We start from the raw sequence: 17,952 nt of genomic DNA, 5'->3' as shown, positions 1-17,952 counted from the left end.
AGCAGGGTCACGGGTTGTGGGCTGGCCCCAACTTGAACTCCCCTGCACACTTCTCAGGTTCCCTTTGAGAGCGAGGACAACCAGGGCATCGTGTACGCGTGGGTGGGCCGGGCATCAGACCCAGATGAGGCCAAGCTGGCAGAAGATATCCTGAACACCATGTTTGACGCCTCCTACAGCAAGCAGGTGACAGGGGCAAGTGGTGGGCACGCAGGTAGTCCTTTGGGAGCAGACCCGAGCCCTGGGCCAGACAGACCCTTTCCCACAGGTCATCAATGAGGGTGAGGAGCCCGAGAACTTCTTTTGGGTGGGCATCGGGGCCCAGAAGCCCTACGATGACGACGCCGAGTACATGAAGCACACCAGGCTCTTCCGGTGAGGCTGGGACCCAGACCCCACAACCCCCAGCTTCCCCCTGGGGCTGGCTGTGCCTGCCACCCTCACAGCCTCTCCCTGACCCTTGACCTGCAGGTGCTCCAACGAGAAGGGCTACTTTGCGGTAACAGAGAAGTGCTCAGACTTCTGTCAGGACGACCTGGCGGATGACGATATCATGCTGCTGGACAATGGTCAAGAGGTGCAGACCCTCCTCTCCCGCTGATCCGGCTGCCCAGGGGGCCCACCCACTGCTAGGTGGGAAGCTGAGACCCCCTGCCCTACTGTCCCTACAGGTCTACATGTGGGTGGGGACCCAAACAAGCCAGGTGGAGATCAAACTGAGTCTGAAGGCCTGCCAGGTGAGCCAGCTGGTGGGGAGGGCTAAGCCCGGGTAGGGGGGCATCTGCGAGGACTGCCCCCAGCTCATGCCCTGTCCGGCCGGCCAGGTGTACATCCAGCACATGCGATCCAAAGAGCATGAGCAGCCACGCCGCCTGCGCCTGGTCCGCAAGGGCAACGAGCAGCATGCCTTCACCCGCTGCTTCCACGCCTGGAGCACTTTCCGCAAGCCTCTGGCCTAGGACAGCAAGCGCCCCCATCTGTAGCACCCCCATCGCAGCCCCGAGCTCAGGGCCAGGGTGGCCCATCCGTCCACTGCCAGTGGCAGAGGCTGTGCGCAGGTGGCAGCCCCTGTTCGGCCACCCGGCCCCCAGTGCCACGGTCCCCAGCTGCACAGCCTGAGCAGCACCAGGGGGGACGCCCCGACCCAGGCCCTCAGGGGTCTGGGCAGCTGGAGTCCCTCTAGGGAGAGCTATTGTGTGATGCCCCCTCCCTACCACAGAGAAAGCAGTGTGGTTGCCTTTTAAGAGATATTAAATGCTTTTATTTTCAATATTAAAAATCAGTATTTTTAATATTAAAACAGAGCTAATCTTAACAAAATGACAAGAAAAAAAACCCCAAGGTACAATCTACAGGGAAACCCATCCTGACTGACCCCCCTCCCAACACGTACACACACACACACACACACACACACCTCTAACTAGACCCCAATCACGCGGTCACACACACACACGCACTCGTGCACAGACTGGGGGGTGGAGGTGGGTGCTGACCCAGGAGCAAGTACCAAAATAGTTTTAGAAATGCCCGTCCAGCCCAGCACAGGCGTTAGAAAAATACTCTTTGCAAAGGGGTTGGGGAAGGACGGTATGTTGATGGGAGGTGGTGTAGGCTCGCCAGCCCCAGCTGTCTTCTCCCCATGGCAGCTGGCCAACAGGTGCCCATAGGAGGGGCTGCTGCGAATCTGCCCCAGAGGCTCAGGGCTGAGCCCTAGGCCCACAGTCCCGCACCGCCCCGGGGTCGGGCAAGCAGGTCCTGGTGGAGGCCACAGGTTAGCAGATGTGGGTCTAGGCAAAGGGCCCAGGGAGTCCTGGATGCCAGCTCGGAGCAGGGCAGTTGGGAGCCACGTAGTTTTGGCCTTCCTGGTAAAGGAAGAGAAGAGGGCTCAGAGAAAGGCAAAGAGCCCCAGAACGGCCGACAGCCCAGCTGCAGGGGCCACCACGCTGACTGCACCCCCCCAGACCTGCAGTGACAGCTGGAGGCGGGCTTGCTGAGCCGGAGCACTGCGCACATCTGGCCCCACCGAGGTCAGGCTTGGCAGCAGTAACCCCAACAACAGGAAGTGGGAGCTGGAGTGCAGGGCCACACTGGGTGGGGGCACCAGACAGCCAACAGGTGGGGCAGACCTAGGGACCCCCCAGACGCAGACCCCAGATCCAGGTCCTGCTCCCTGGGATCACCGTGCTAGACCCAACCACGCGAGCCTGGGGGATCTCATCTGCAAAATGTGCTGGCCGAGCCAGCCCCCAAGCTCCCAGCTGCCAGCACTGCGAAGCTGTTTGCTCTGGACTGGTTCCACACACCACCTATGACATCCAGGAGCTGACAGGCCGGCCCTGTTTTTCTAAGACTCAGGTATGAAAATCAGGGCTGTCAAACGGCACGGAGCAGGCCGACTCAGGGCCTTATTTGGTCAGCACCTTATTTGATCAGGATGGCACAGGCTCGAGCCTCATCTTCTGCCAAGTTCCTCAGGTTTTCTGATTCCTCTGAAGAGCTGGGGGGAAAGGGATGGTCATCAGAAGGTCCTAGCACTGGGCCCTTCCTCAGACCTCCGTGCCCAGCTCCGACAGAAGGGAAGCCAGAGGGTGCAAGCAGGAGGCTAGGGAGCCTGGGGAGACCCTCCCGCACGCCCACCTGCCCACATGTCTCACCCCAGGAAATCCTTCACATCCTCCACCGTGACGTCCCCTGTCGTGTCCAGTGTGGTGTCTGCACTAGTGGCCGAGTCGATGGACATGGGCGAGAGCATGGCCTCAGGCGGCTCTGGGGTGTCTGCAGGGATGAAGTGGTCAGGCCCCTGCCTGGAGCCCCACGGCACCAAGCACCCTCAGCCCTCCACCTTCCATCCCCACAGACCTGAGGACCCAGACCCAAACCCAGCCCACAGTGAGGCTCAGGACCACGGGCTGACCTCCAGCCCTCTCCTACCTAGCTTGCCCCACGCTGGGCTTCTAGCCAGGGCCAGGCTACTGCCTCCCACGGAGACCTGCCCCCAGGTCTGAGCTGTGTGGAGTCTGGCCACCTTTATTCCCCACCCCAGTACCCCTTACCAGCTCCCTTGCTGTGGCCAGGATCCGGGCTTCCATCGCGGCTCCGTGAGGCCAGGACGATGCCTGGGGTCCCATTAGCCTGGCTCAGCTTGGGTGACTCTCGGAGCCTGTGGCTGCAGAGACGGGGTCATGATGGGGACCCCACACATGTCAGACCCTGCCTGCCCTCTCCCAGGCCCCAGGGACAGAGAGGGGTGCCACCATGGAGGGCCACCCTCATTCCATGCAGAGTTGGGGCACGGGGATGAGAGCGCCCATGGTAGGCCGCCTGGGCCGGGCCTTCCATGCACCTGGCACGGGTGCTATCTCGGGGCCAGCTGATGTCCAGAGAGCAGAGCGGCTCTGTGATATTCCGGGCACTCAGAGAGAAGCGTTCAAATTCAGACGGAGAAATCAAGTAAAAACCTGGAGAGGGGTGCAGGCGAGGAGAGGGATGCAGTTAGGACTGGGACTCCAACCCCAGCCCCTCAGCAGACTCTCCCTCCCCCCGGCCTCTGGGGCCAGTCCCGCGCCGGCCCTGGGGCCCCTCTCTGCCAACACTCCCCAGTGACCCTCTCAGCCCTGCTCAGGCTGCCCGCCCTAGGAAGCCTTGCCCTCACCCTGGCCGTGGCGTGTGAAGACGCAAGAAGCGATGCCGCTGATGTCCTCCTTCCGGATACAGGAGTAGTGCACCTGCGGCCGCAGGCCAGGCACCGAGAACACGTGCACGTCGCCCAGGTTGGTGAGGCAGGCCAGGCAGGTCTCCGCGTAGTCCTCACAGGCCACACTGGCAAATGTGGCAAGTGCCACCTTGCGCACGCGACAACCCTCGTGGGCTGTCAGCTTGAACTTGGTCTTGGCGCTCACCTTGGGCAGCGTGAACACCTGGCGGCGGGCAGGCAGCCAATGAGCAGAGCCTGGAGTCCCAAGTACAGGCAGCAGCCCCCACCCAGGACCCAGCCTGTGAGAGCGGGGCCTGTGCAGCTTGGCCACAGGGCCGCCTTCGCCCAGGACTCACCCGCCCCCAGCTACCCTCTCCTCACACTCCACCCAGGCTCCACGCTGAGGGCCCAGGGCCCCGCCAACTATGGCCAAACCAGCCACACTGGCTTGTGAGGGTCAGGTGGCTGCTACCCCCCCAGATCCCAACCTCCAGCTGGGCAGAGCCCCAAGGAGTGCTCAGAGGGTCTTGGTGGGGACTCAGGGGGGCAGGAGGGTGCTGAGGGACTACAGCCACCTGGGCTCTGCAGGGGGCACCTGTACTAGCCGGGGGTGTCTCGGGGAGAGGGAGGGATCTCAGCAGATGAGGGGTACAGGGCAGTTTCTAGAGGGTCCAATGGTGTCTGGGCAGGAGCCTGGAGTGTCTCCCTGGGGCTTACCTTGAACTGCTCCTCAGATGCGATGAGCACGGCGTGGCCGCCCTGCATGTCGGGAGCCTGTGCCAGGTCCCGGGAGGCCTCATACGGCTCGGGCAGTGGGCGGCCACGGCCATCCAGCACGGCGATGGCCACAACGGGGGCGCGGTGCATCAGCTGCACCTCCTTGCCCAGCACGGCCTCCACCGCCTGCTCGGGTCGCTTCTCACCACCCGCCGCTGCTGGCACCTCCAGCGCGTAGGCGAACACAGAGCCCGAGTTGGTGCCTGCCCACATGGTGGGTCCGTGGTGGGCCGCTGTGGGAGGCCCGACCTGTGAGGCGGGCTGCCGGCCGCGCCCCACGGGTGCCTCCTCTCTCCTCCCAAGGCCCCAGAAGCGCCTCTCCCCCGACCCACACCTCCCCAGAGGCCAAGGCACAGACCCTGTGCTGCTGATGAAATGTGGGGCCTGAGATACAGCCCTCGCATGAGGGGAACGGCTTCATGCAGGTTCCCACATACACCCGGGCTTCTAAACCCCATCCCGTGGCACCATCAGCCCCCAGCTCTGTACCAGGGACCCCCCTCACCCTACAGACATGCTCCAGTTGGCTGCGGCCAACCCCCTTCGGGGTGCTTGCCGCCTCACAGCCACACATGGAGCCCTCAGGCCAGGGCTGGAAGACACTGGGGCCCCCGGGGACACTGTCTCGCCAGCTTGGCCCGTGTGAGCTGCAACTCTGGGCCATTAGAATCAGAGGCAGGAGCCAGCAGGAAGTGCCAGTCACTGCCATGAGCACTTGATGAACCGCTGGCCTCTGCAGCAGCCGTCAGGGGGAGCCAAACCCCCAGGGAAAGTCAGCAGCTCACTACAGGCCCTGACAAGGGACACTGGCCGCTGGGAAGCCGTGACCCATCGGCCGCCTCACAGGGACAGCAGAACGCGGTAAGGAGGGCTGCCACATCCAGTGAGAAGAGCCACGGGACATAGGATCCCCGACATAAAAATGACACCAGGAGGGGGTGCTCCCCTCGCAAACCCAGGGACTGGAAGTCCCATAAGAAAGATGCCAAGCAGGGCCTGACTAGATGCTGACCCAACACCAAGCATAAGGAGGTGTTCTTGAGATGAATGGACAAAGGCACCAGGAACCAAGTGTGCCTGGGGGACCAGCTCCGGGCAGCATGCGGTCGGCTTTCCTGCTTCCTGGAAGGTGCAGTGCCCTCCACCAACATGGCCTAGATGGCCAGCTGAGGCCCATCCCCATCTCACCATCTCGAAGGAATGTGTCAGCAAAGTAGAGGCAGCGGACGACGCCAGAGAGGGAGTCATCAGCAGAGCGGGGCTCGATGCGGCGCTGCACCGGGGTCATCTCCACGTCGTGGGGACACGTCTGCTCAGCCAGCTGCGCGTTGGCCTCCTGCAACTGGAGGGGCAGCGGCCTCCAGGACGCCCGCCGCCTCCCCCACAGCCCAGTGCCCAACAGCCCGGCACCCTCCCCGCCCTGTCCTCATCACGCTGGCCGGGGCAACCGTGGCGACCAGACACCGGGCCCAGGGCCCAGGGCCCAGGCCAGGGCTGGGGCCTGGCTCCGCAGCTATGCCCAGCCCGCAGAGGCAGCCAGGCGGCACCCGGGCAGCCGAGCCCCAGCTCACCTTGCTGGTGGTATTAGCAGTCCGCTTCTTGCCCGAGACTCGGCTCTTGCGGATGCGCCGGAAGGACTGGCGCAGAGACTTCTTCAGGGACTTCACCCGGGACAGTGGGCCCTCCATGGCCAGAGAGTCATTGGGGTGAAGTGTGCACCTGCAGGCAGGCTACATCAGCGAGGGTCCAGAGCAGACTCCGGGAGTGGCCACCATGCAGCCGCCAGCCCCAGGGGTCTGGAACCAGAGGCCCAGGGATGCTGCCCCACCATCCCAGCAGCTGGGGCTTAAATTCCCCAGCAGCACTTCCCCTAAGAACAGGGCTGCCAGAGGGGCAGGGGGCTTTCAGGGCACCCTATCTCCATTATCTCAGACCTTAAAAGGGGAAAGCGAGGCCCAGACAGGAGGCTGGGGTCGGGGGTAGGGGTAAGGGGGGCAGTACAGACCCTTCATCACCAGGCTCCAGCCCCACCCCCCACACACCTGGCCAACACTGGGCTCCTGCGCTGATAGTCGAAGAGGCCAAAGCCGTGACTGGTGCCAAAGGCCACAAGGCTCCACTCAGCATGGAGCGTGACAGCAGTGACAGCAGCTGGTGGCAGGCACTGAACAAGCACTCGGGGCTGGAAGCCAGCAGGCCACGGCAGCGGTCCCGTACGCGGACTCAGCCGCTCGTGGCCCTTCCATGTGAAGCCCTCTCGGTCCTGGAGGAGGTCCACGCTGGCCACGCTGACCGCCTGCTCCGAGGGCACGTCACTTAGCTCCAGCACCAGCACCTGAGCCCACAGTCAGGGTGGCGGAGGGGTCAGCATAGAGGCAGATGGGAGTAGCCAGGCCCCACCCAAGCCTGCCAAGGCCGTCAGGGTGGTCCCAGTGGTATCGTCTCTAGTTCATCTACTTAATAAGCACTTACTGAATGCCTGCTGTATACCAGGACCTTCACTGAGCACTAGGGAACACAATGGTGACCAAAACCTGCTTCCTTGTTTTTTATCAGCCAAGTATCCTATCCCTCCAAGCCCGTCTTCATTAAACAGAGTTTATACAGAGTACAAGGCATAAAGTATACAGAGTGTACTTTCTTACTAAGTTCTTATGTTCTTATATATATTAAGGTATACCTTAAGGTATAAGCTATAAGGTGTAATGTCTACAAAGTATAAGGTATACAGAGTATACCTTTTGTATACTGCATGAGTGCCAGTGACAAAGCAGTAACCAAGAGCCACTGGCCTTTGGAGCAAACTCCTTTCCACTCACCAGTCTCCCATTTAACAGTAAGTGCCCGTGGAACACGTATGTATCGTGCGGGGTGCTGGGGGCACCGCAGAGACCGAGCCCTGCTGGTCCCCATTCTCCCAGAGCTCACCTTACACTTGTGCTCCCGTTCCCAGCCCCAACCCTCCATGGCTCCCCAAGAGCCAGTGTCTAGCCTCAAGGCCCCCAAGAGGTTCCACCTCCCTGGCCGGCCTCAACCCAGCCACCCTCACCTGGAGCCCCACTCTGGGTCAGATCTACTTCCTCCAGAAAGCCCTTGGAGACCCCAACCCGAAGCCACCTCTGCCGTACCTGGCCTGCTGTGCCAGCCACCACCATCTGGGCTGTGTACTTGCACAGGGCCACCTTCTGTACACCAAGCCGAGGGTCATCACTGTAGGGATCAAAGCAGCCCACCTGGGGGGCAGAATGGAGGAGTGAGGACTCAGGGCAGAGTAGGGCCCAGGTCCCCAGAGCTCGGGGAGGGGCCCACCTTGCGAAAGGGGGGCCAGTCGTCCTCGGCGGCCTGGGCCAGGCTGTCAGCGTGCTCACAGTCTGTCTGGAAGAGGCCGGCTGTGCTGAGCTTGTAGAGCGGCCGCAGTGCCACACCAGAGGCATCCCAGAACCGCACAGTCCCGTCCTCGTGGCTGCGGGGAAGGCGACATCAGCCCCACCCCTGGTCCCCCTGCGCCTCCCTGGCCACTCATCCTGCGACCACTCACTGAGCACCCACTGCAGACGCCAAGCACTGACCAGACTCCCACAGCACACAAGGACGCATCAACTGCAGCAAGCAAACACATACTGAGCGCCCACTGTATGCCAGACCCCATGCACCTGGGCCTCTCAAATAGGGTGAAAAGGGGTGGAAATAATCACCAGTGTGATGAGCAGGAGATGGTAGAGGAGAAAATGCAGGGAAGAGAGGACTACGGGCACATCCAGGAAAGGCCCTCGGGAGCTAGCCACAGAGCAGAAGGATCAGCTGGGGCATGAGGCAGCCATGTAGGCAGAGCAGCAGGAAGCCTGGGGAGGCTGGGAGGAAGCAGGGAGGGGAAATAGGGGGAAGGAGCAGACAGATCTGGGGTGCAGCCTCAGGACACAGCTGCAGGGCCCACGTCAGGGGCCTCCGCACAGTGGTGAGAGCCCAGAGCCAGGGTGTGAAAAGGTGCCTGAGTCTCAGGGGCCAGTTGGGACACTTCCAGAGCCACGATCAGTTCCCCAGCAGGGGAGGCGACGCTGGAGCCAGAGGCCTGAGGGTTCCAGCAGAGAGAGGCAAGGCAGGAAGCTAGGGCCTGAGTCATTGGGCACGTCAGCGCCCGCCAGGCCCAGGCTGGGCTCTGCAGCACCTGCCCAGGGCAGATCCGCGCGTGGGCCAGCCCAGATTTTCCGGTCCCAGGGCAGGCCGGGTGGGTGGAGCTCAGTTCCAGACCAAAAGGCAGGGCAGGGCGGGGCCTAGGGAAGCTTCATCCTAATCCACCCTGCAGGAGAGGGGGTGTCCTGGTCCCACCAGGGGCGGGGCCTGGCTCATCAGGCAGATCAGAATCCACCAGGCCCCAAACAGGCTCTCCTGCACCTGTGGGGTCTGCACCAGGCCCCATCTGCACACACACACACACACACACACACCAGGCCCCATCTGCATACATACCCACACACACACACACACACGCACACATAAACATGTCACATCTGTGCTTGACCATGGAACACACATCTGCCTACCCGGTCAGCAGTAGCCCTCGCTGGGATGGCTCCTGGGCCAGGTTCCGGCCCCCAGTGATGGGCCAGCTCTGGGAGAGGGAGGCAGAGATTTGGAAGCGGAAGGTCAGGACAAGGCCTTCTTCTAACCCTGGGCCGGGTACCCAGGGCCCAAACTGCCTGAGTTCCCTATGCATGTCTGCCATATTCCCCACTCCGGGCCTGGGCCTGTCAGAGCCTGGATCACCATTGCCATCCTCCATCCCCCACCCATCCCTGGCCCCGCAGGAGGCCCCGGGCACATACCGAGGAGCTGGAAGCAGGCTGCGGGCTCTGCTGCTCACCAGCACTGACAATGCGGGCCCACAGCTTGGCGGGGACATTGGCGACGTGTGCAGAGCAGGTGATCGCGGACGAGTGCAGTGGGGCCAGGTACGGGGCGGGCACGGCAGGCCAGCCGGGCGTCTGCAGGTCCAGCACCACCAGCTCCTCCTCGAGCAGCACAGCCAGGGCCTGGGGCTCATCAAACTCTGCGGGATGAGGGCTAGGTGAGCCCAGTGGCAGAGGGCATGGGGCACAGGGCACGGAGCACAGGCCAGGGCGGGCACACACCATCCTCAGGCCGTGTGCTGTGCACCGTGAAGAAGTCGATGATGCGGGAAGTGAAGTCCAGCGTCACCAGGGTCTCGGCCCGGAGCACACTCACACAGTGGCGGTCACCGTAGCTGGCACGGGGCATGCCTCCGCTGAAAATGATGAAGTGGTCCCTGCAGGGCCGACAGGGGAGTCGCATGAGCCACAGGGCCCCAGGTGCGCACTGCCCAGCCCAAGGAGAGCGATGCAGGCCGTCCCTGCGCCCCCGCGCCCACCCTGCTCCCCGCTGCAGACACAGCCCCCAGCCCACGTCTGAGCACCCGCTCCCCACCTACCCAGATTCACAGTTTCGCCACAGAATCTTGTTAATGGCTTTGCAGGGGAAGGGGCCTGGAGGGGTGGGACAGTGTCGGGCTCACTCGCTCGCCAGGACCGGAAGGGCCCCAGGTCACACTTCTCCAAGCTTCTCCCATTCCTAGTCTGCCTCCATCGCTCCCCACCTCGCAGCTGCTTCCTGACTCCCTGAGGGGAAGGCCCACTATCCCACCGTGCACCCCCCCAGCGGTCTCACCTTTGAGGATGGCGCTTGGCACTGCCGCCTTCCACCAGTCCTCTTGGACATCCCCACCAAGGCCAGGCAGCCCCAAGTGCCTGAGTTTGGAGTCACCGGCCAACCCCATGCTCAGGTGGCAGGAGCCGCCCTCGGCCTTCCCGGCACTCACCATATGGCGTGGTGGCCACTGTGGGCTGGGTCATCAGGGAGTCGCCGGTGTCGGCGGACCAGACGGCGTAGCTGCCATCGCTGTGGGAGCTGACCAGCGTGCTGCCGCTGCGTTCCCAGCACAGGCTCTCCAGCTGCTGCCGGGCAGAGGGAGGAGTGTGAGCAGGGGTGTGAGCAGAGGGCCTCGGCGGGGGCCGCCGGCCTCCCCCACATACCTGGTTACCCAGGAAGACGCGGTCTGCGCACTGTGCCGCCTGGTTCCAGATGACCAGCAGGCCCCGGCTGTAGCCAATGAGGATCTTGGTGGGGTCCCGCAGGTGTCCCTGGAGTGACTCCACGGGTCCCAGTGCCTTCCCACACCGGTAGTCGTCTGGCACGCTGAGGAGGGGCTCATGTGAGCTGGCAGGAGCACCCCCAGGCCTGGACTGGCTGCCAGGGGAATCCGCCTGCCTCTCACCTGCGAAGAACCTCGTCTGGGACAAGAGTCCGCCCCTCGAGCAGTGTCAGGGTGGGAACATCCAGGAAGAAGACGCTGCCGCCCTCAGTGCCCAGGGCTGCCATGTCACCAGCTGTCACCAGCAGGACCACTGTGACGCGGGCAAGGCTGAGCGGGCCACTGCACAGGAGGAGGGGAGGCAGGTGAGGGCGAGCCCAGGCCCTGCTAAGGAAGGGTATGGATGGGGCGGGGCTGCTCATGACGGCCCCTCTGCGCTCACAGAGCCCTGGTTCTCGAGTGGGCTGGCGCACCGGGAAGGCAACGGTGACGGCTGCAGGCCTCGTAATTAGCTCAATTATTCATCAGGATGTTGGGAAGGAGAGGGATAAAAATAGGTTCCCCAGGTCTTGGAGACAGACTCCCGAGCCCCTCCCACTCACTAGGAGGGGAAGGCAGGAACCAGGCCAGTGCCCAGGCCAGGACCAAGGGCTCCAGGACATACACGACCCTCCTGAGCCCAACCCGGGGTCCCCAATCACCAGCCCACAAATGGCCCCCTGACTTCACTGGAGGTGCCCCAGACTGACCCTGCCTGCAGAAGATGAGAGACCTCCCTGGGGGACACATCCCAGGGGGAGGGCTAGATGTCTGGGGGGGGTCTCACTCAGCCCCCAGCAGGAGCAGGACAAGCCGCCCACTTAGGCAGTACAGGATTCTTGAAGGGTTAAGGACTTGCCCACACAGACAGTTTCAGCAAGGGCCAGCAGGGCCGGGGACCGAGAGGCCCCTTACACTCTCATCGGGGGTCCATGCCCACTCAGTTGCCCCCTAGAGGGTCCTCTCTGGCACCTCACACAGCCTGGTGGGACCCTCCTTGCCCCCAAACTTGCCCTGTCAGCCATGCACTTTACGGCCCATTACCCCACCCCCAACCATGAATGGCCCTAGTTGCCACCAGAGCATCACCTGAGACTCAGCCGGGACCCCCTATTTAACACCCGAAAAATCCACCAGAACCCAGGCGCAGCTCGATGGACTCTGCCCCCCTAGGCCCAGAGCAGAGACCAGCTCCCACCACCTCCACCAGGGTCCCCCAGGCCCCATAGCTCATTCCCAGCCAAGTCATCTGGTACCTGGCCCCATCAAAGCCCGGCCGACTTGGTGGCTGGAAGCTGAGAGCCTCCTCCAGGTGGGCGCAGCCATTGTGGTGGGCGATCTCCCAGAGGTGCAGGCTGCTATCGTCCAACAGGGTCAGGAGGCGGCCCTGGTGGATGAGCAGAGACAGAGACCGGGCTAGGCGGGAGCTGGGCAGGGCACAGAGGCTCGGGCAGCCGAGGAGGGGAGAGGCTCACCTGGCCGGGCAGGAAGTGCATCTGGGTGACAGTGGCTGTGTCCCGGTGCAGGCCGGTAAACTCCACACCAGGTGCACCATAGCTGAGTGCAGAGGTCAAGGGCAGAAGCAGGCATAGGAGATCCTCCCTTCCAAGAACCCTCCAACGGGCCCCAGTCAGGCCTGCCCTCCAAGGTCCAAGGAGGGACACCCATCCTTGAAGAAGCACAAGTCTGTACCCCCAAGATACGCCCAGGATCAGAGAGCAGGCTTCACTCTGCACTGCAAGTTGGTACTGTGTGACCTTTACTTCCTCATCTGTAAAATGGGCTTGAGTCCCACTCCCACCTTGCAGGGCTGATGCAAGTGAGAATACAAACACACTCAGCACCTTTGGCCCAGGCCTGGCACGTGGCCAGGCTCCCATTCTGTGTCAGCCTCAGAGCATGTCTGTGTACATTAGGAGCTGGGCCCCACAGGTTGGGATCACACAGGCAGAGAGGCCAGGCTGGGCCTGGGCACAGAAGCCTGAGGCACAGCAGAGTCCAGGCTGCCTCTTCCCACAACTCCAGGCCAACCTCCAGCTGCAAGCAAGGACATCAAACTCCCCCTGCAGCTGGCAGCCAGCAGCCCCTGCTGTGATCAGGGAGAGGCCACGACCAGCCCATTTTACAGACATTGCATGGAGGCTGGAAGGCTGGGTGAGTTGCCACAAGTCCCTGGGGTCAGTGCCAGAGTCACGGCAGCTCCAGGCAGCTCCAGGCAGCTCCAGGTCCGACAGTGGTCCGACAGGGGTCCGAAGTTGGGGGAGGGGAGTCAGGAGGGAGGGCTAGGGAGGGGTCAGCGTTGCCCAGCAACAACACAGGGGCTCGTTGCTTTGGAGCTAGAGCTGGGATTCCCTGCAGGAACCAGAACACAAGAAGAGGGGACAAAAGAGAGGGCAGGAGCTGCTGGGCGGGAACCAGGGTTGCCAAGGAGACGGCTGCCCTTGAGGGGGAGGGGTAGCTGCTGTGGCCAGCCTCAGTTTCCCAACCCAGGGCTCTGGTAGCTTGGGGGAAGGAAGGAGGGGAAAGAGGAGGACCCCAGCCTCCTCCTCTGGGGCTGTCTCCTCACCAGTACATCAGGTTCTTTGTGAGCACGCAGAGGCCGTGCACGAGAAACACCATGGAGGGACAGCTCAAGCGGCTACCAGAGTCGCCTGGACACGGGACTGAGCAAGGGGTTGCACTGAGCAAGGGGCTGCGGGAACACAATACACGTGCAGGGAGGGTACAACAGCAACCAGAGGGGCGGGAGCAGGCCAGGGCCGGTGGGGGGGTGGTTCAGGGCAAGGGATCCGAGCACTGTCCCCTCCCCACCCCATTCCCTGCTCCACAGTGCCTCCCTGGGAGCCCATGGGAGAGGGGCACCCTGGCCCCACCACACTTCCTAGGGAAGGCAGACTCGCAAACTACAGGCCCAGTCCCCCACCCCTGCCCGGCCACCGGCCCAGGGGTGGGAAGGCCCCCATGCACCCCACCCCTTTCCAGGCACTGACTCAATTTTTGGCCAACCAACATCCCCAGTGAGGGTACTGAGAGCCGGAGGATCACGGGGCACGGGGGGAAGGGCAGGCAGCCCCCAGTGGGCCCTCACCTCAGTTTCCCCACTCGAGGGGCTTCCCGGAGAGCAGCAGGGATGGGGTCCTCCATAGCAGGCAGGGAGGCAGTCAGCTGCCGGCGTGCCCCACCCAGCCCCCACTCCGTCCTGGCAGGAAAATGCCCGCTTTGTGCGGCTCACACGGCCCATTGTGCAGCCGCCAGCACCCAGGTGGGGGCCCTGCCGTGCTCACCATGCTGAGCCTGGCACGGCCCCCAGCCCCTCGGCCGCACACATGTATCTTCACATTCGCACACGCGTGTGTGCCTGGTCATCAGGGCAAGGCCCACTAGGCGACCCTGGCCCACTCGCCACCCCTGCTGGGTACTGCGCCTGGCCAGTCTCCCGGCCCAGTGTTCCCGGTCAGTTGCTGGAGCAGTGGCAGGGTCACCTAGGTAACTCATCGGCTGAAACACAGCTAGGGACAGCTGTGACCACTACAAGCTGATCCCTCCCCCACAACCATTTCTGTAAAGAAGTCTCAGGGGTAGAGGCCGCACAAACCTCCACCAGGACCCAGGCACCGACTGTGGCCTCCCAGAGTGGGCCAGGCCCCAGGAGTCAGCACACAGGGGGCTACGAGCAGGAAGTCCCGACCGGCCTTGAAGGCCTCGGTGCGCAAAGGATACATCTTGACGGCCCCAGACCTCGTGCCGATGGCCATGATGCGGAGCTCTGGGTCAAAGGCCAGGGCGCTGGGCTGGTTGGGGAAGCCATGCTCCACGGTCTGTGGGGGGAGGGGAGGGCATGGGCAGCGGCATGAAGCCCCCGGCCCACCTGAGGCCCACCCCAAGGCAGCCTCCAGACTAGTGTAGCTGCACGGTGAGGACGGGCACCCGTCCATCTGAGCTCAGCATCTCGATGAAACAGGTGATCACATCTGCAACCCACACCTCACAGGCCCTCCCCCAGCCAAGGCCTTGTCCTCCTCTGCATCCACATCTGGCCCGCCGTGTGCAGAGCTCTGACAACAGAGAGAAGCAGGAACCCCGAGGTGCAGGCACAGAAGTCGACCCTACCCATCTCACAGAGTGGGGCTCTGTGCCCCACTCCTGGAGATGAGCTGCCATGCTTTCTGAGGTCCTGTATGATGTGTGTGGCACTCCCCACGGGCCCGACTGGAGATCGGAGGGCAACACCCGGGATCAGCTCGTCCGGCTCCCCCAGGGCCTCTCCTTCTGGCAAGGCCTGTCCCACGGCAGACTCCAGCCCTCCGGGTTCTCAGTCCTTCCTTACACCAGCTCATGCTTTCGGCCACCTTCCCACATCCACCATGGAACTCCCACTCATCCCCAGAGGCCTGCCTGAAGGGGCTCCCACCCTGTCCTCAACACCAACGCGGGACACCACAAGTGGGCACAGGCATCTCCTGACCAGTGCCTCAGTAAGGCACACATTTCAAAAGAAACCGTGGTCCCAGGCCTGCTGCCCCAGCCTCCCTCCTGCCTCAACCAATCCAGGCCAGAGACTGCGCCCTCTATGCAGCTTGCTTGGATCACCACATTCTCTAAGCCTCAGTCTCCCATGTGGGCACTAGGGGCAGTGAGGGCACCTGAGGACAGAGTCACCCATTTGGCTGGCAGTGCGGGGGGCGGCGGGGGAGTGCCCTTCCCTTTCCCACCAGCCTCGCCATGTCCGTATTAGAGCTAACCAGGTCTAGTCAGTCCCATCCTCTGCTCAGGGCCCTCTCCGAGCTTCCACCTCACCACCTGGCCCCTCTCTGTCCTCCTCCTCTCTCTCTCCCCCAGCTTACTTGATTCAGGCCCAACGGCCTTCTGCTCTCCAATTGACTAGGCAGGCTCCTGCCTCAGGATCTTTGCATCTACTGCCCCTCTACCTGGAAAGTGCTTCACCCAGCATTCCCCAAGGAGGGCTCCTCCTCATTACTCAGGTCTCAGCTCAGTAGTCACCTCCTCAAAGCCCTCCCTGAATCACCCTGTTCTAGCGGCTCCCTGTCCCCACACTCCCTACCCTCACCCTACTTTATTATATTCCCAACATTGGCCATCATCCTAACTGCTGCATATTTCACACTTCTGCTTTGGCTTTCACTGCCTCCCCCACGAGTACCTCAGCACCCCAAGTGAAGAGGCATTTGTCCCTCTTGGGTCACTGTGGTGTGTCCTCAATACCTAGAAGGGGGCCCTCACACAGGAGGAGCTCAGGATATAAAGTGACATAGACTGGATATCCCATGGGCACGGTGTGGGCAGGACAGGGATCTGGATGCAAGGCAGTCCAAAGTCCACGCTTGCTTCTGACGCTCGCCACCACTCAGGATCTAGGACCCATTTGTTCTCTAGTGATCACCTATCTCCTGTTGTGACCAAGCCCCTTGCCCCAAACTACACCAACGCTGCCACTCGGAATGGGGCCTCACTCTCCTGAGCAGGGAGCCCTTGGCTTCTGCCAACCCAGATCCAGCCAGGAGGACCCACCATATATCTCCAGTCTCCACTTCACAGTCCCTGACTCACCTGTCCCCACCATCCACCTCACACCTCACAGGGGCTCACTCACACTGTCACCCAGCACATGAAGGGAACCAGCTGGGAGAAACTGGACACCAGCCACCCTTCTGGGCTCCCCAGGCCCCTGGCAAGTTCTCAGCCACCACATCTGAAGGCCCTGGCAGCCCCACCACCACCAGGAAACCCTGCTTGCCCTGAGAGACATTCCCACCTCGGCCACTTCACCTCTAGCCATTCCGGAGCCTTCTCCTGAACAAGGGTCTCCTCGCGTCTGGCTCAGGACCACAGCAGCCCATCCAAAAATCCCTGCCCCTCAAGACTCAAGTCATATCTTGTCGACAAGGGGCCACAAAGACAGAGAGCCCCAGCGCAGTCTGTGACTTTGGGCAAGTCATCATCCCTCTCTGAACCTCAATTTTCTCACCCGTATAATGGTAACAATAACTCTAATCCCTGAGAACAGTGAGGGGCTGTGCAATCAGAGGTTGGGAATAAAAGTGAGGATAGAAGAAATACCCTAGAAGTTAGCAAGGGAAAGGCGGGAGCCTGGATCTACCACACATCAGTGCAAAAGCTGGGGAGAGGAGGGAGCTGAAGGCAGCCCCTTTCCCGTGGCTCCCTCTTGCCCTACCAAGGAAAAGAAAGGAAGGAGCAACCACCTCCACCTGGCCCAAAGGATAGGTCAGTTGCACCATGTGACACAGGGAGCCAGAGCCCACAGCAGGGAAAAGGTGGCCCCATTTAATAGCAAAGGAAACTGAGGCCCCAAGAGTTGAAGTGTAGTTGCCTACACAGCCAGGCATCTTCCCTGGAGGCCCCAGCAGAGCAGGGCAGGTCAGAGCCCTGGAAGGCACAGCCTAGGACCTTGGGGGAGGAGAGGAAAAGAACATGGACCGGATTTCCCAGCCCCACTCCCCCAACATCTGCCTCCATTCCTCACTCCTCCCCACCCGCCTGGGTGCGAAAGCAAAACAAACTGGGGCCCTGGGCTGCCCCAAGGGCTGAGCAGGGGCTGAGTTCCCCCAAAGGAAGAGAGAGAAAGAGATAGCAAGAGCCAGGGGGAGAGTTCCCAAAGACTGCACAGAGATGCATGTAGGCAGAGACACACGCAGGAGAGACAGGCGAAGACTCAGAGATGAAAAGACAGAAAGAGATGAAGGAAGGCGGAGAAGGGATACGCAGAGACACACAGGGACAGAAGCAGACAGGCTGAGGATAGGGAGGTGATCCTGGGCAGAGACGGGCAGAGACCCAGAGGCATGCAAAGAGTCGCACAGAGACACATACACACACAGACCCAAGTACACAGAGACCCGCAGAGCCAGGGCCAGTGAGGCCCACAGGGACCAGGAGGAGCTGACTTGGAAAGTCAGCGAGGGACCCAGACCCACCCAGAGTCCGAGAGTGGAGCAGGGGAGAAGACGAGAAGTGGGACCCGCCGAGGGGCGCGCGGCCCGCTCCCCGCGCCGCGCCCCAGCTGGGCGCCCCCTCCCCCTGGGCCCGACGTGGCTCCGGCCCCCGGGCCCCCGGCTCGGGCCCCCGGCCCGCCCCCTCCCGCCCTCTCCCGTCCTATGCCCGAACCGCCGCCGCCGCACCTTGTTGAAGGCGAAGAGCTCCTGCTTGAGCTTCTCGCGCTGCGGGTCGGCGCCCTGCCGCCGGAACCGAAACTTCATCATCTTGCGTCGGGCTGCCGGCGCCGCGCCCGCCGCCGCCGCCGCCCGCAGGATGCGCCGCGCGGCCCCGCCGGTCCTGAGGCGCGGGCGGGGCGCCA

General features: G+C 62.6%; 2 protein-coding genes across 5 annotated transcripts in view; one reads left to right on the top strand and one right to left on the bottom strand.

The window, feature by feature from the left end:
• FLII (FLII actin remodeling protein) overlaps positions 1-1,279 on the top strand; it is a 12,965-nt gene extending 11,686 nt beyond the window's left edge. For both annotated transcript variants that reach the window (XM_013047873.2, XM_004776525.3), the window contains exons 26-30: positions 58-186; positions 269-375; positions 472-577; positions 672-737; positions 825-1,279. In XM_013047873.2, coding sequence (XP_012903327.1) covers positions 58-186; positions 269-375; positions 472-577; positions 672-737; positions 825-959 — 543 coding nt within the window. In that variant the 3' untranslated portion in view covers positions 960-1,279. The remainder of the gene's footprint in view (positions 1-57; positions 187-268; positions 376-471; positions 578-671; positions 738-824) is intronic.
• On the bottom strand, positions 1,239-17,952 carry LLGL1 (LLGL scribble cell polarity complex component 1). 3 transcript variants are annotated; one of them, XM_045083657.1, is made up of 23 exons: positions 17,777-17,952; positions 14,340-14,437; positions 12,095-12,176; positions 11,876-12,006; positions 10,764-10,922; positions 10,522-10,684; positions 10,308-10,443; positions 9,921-9,975; positions 9,604-9,758; positions 9,298-9,521; positions 9,016-9,083; positions 7,784-7,937; positions 7,603-7,707; positions 6,517-6,809; positions 6,046-6,193; positions 5,663-5,816; positions 4,415-4,707; positions 3,656-3,920; positions 3,347-3,461; positions 3,057-3,169; positions 2,658-2,778; positions 2,424-2,500; positions 1,239-1,865 (listed from the first exon to the last, which is right to left on the bottom strand). In XM_045083657.1, the coding sequence occupies exons 1-22, from the start codon at positions 17,855-17,857 to the stop codon at positions 2,425-2,427; spliced, it is 3,189 nt and encodes a 1,062-aa protein (XP_044939592.1). In that variant the 5' UTR covers positions 17,858-17,952; the 3' UTR covers positions 1,239-1,865; position 2,424. The 3 variants fall into 3 exon arrangements, with proteins under 3 accessions (XP_044939592.1, XP_044939593.1, XP_012903328.1); XM_045083658.1 differs by having other exon boundaries at positions 10,308-10,440; XM_013047874.2 differs by lacking the exons at positions 14,340-14,437; positions 17,777-17,952 and adding exons at positions 12,323-12,971; positions 13,186-14,323.

This window comes from Mustela putorius, unplaced genomic scaffold (assembly GCF_011764305.1).
Source record: "Mustela putorius furo isolate JIRA1106 unplaced genomic scaffold, ASM1176430v1.1 tig00000731_pilon_pilon_pilon, whole genome shotgun sequence".
NCBI lineage: Eukaryota > Metazoa > Chordata > Mammalia > Carnivora > Mustelidae > Mustela > Mustela putorius.
The sequence above is the reverse complement of the archived record's forward strand: the minus strand, read 5'-3'. Positions and strand labels throughout refer to the sequence as shown.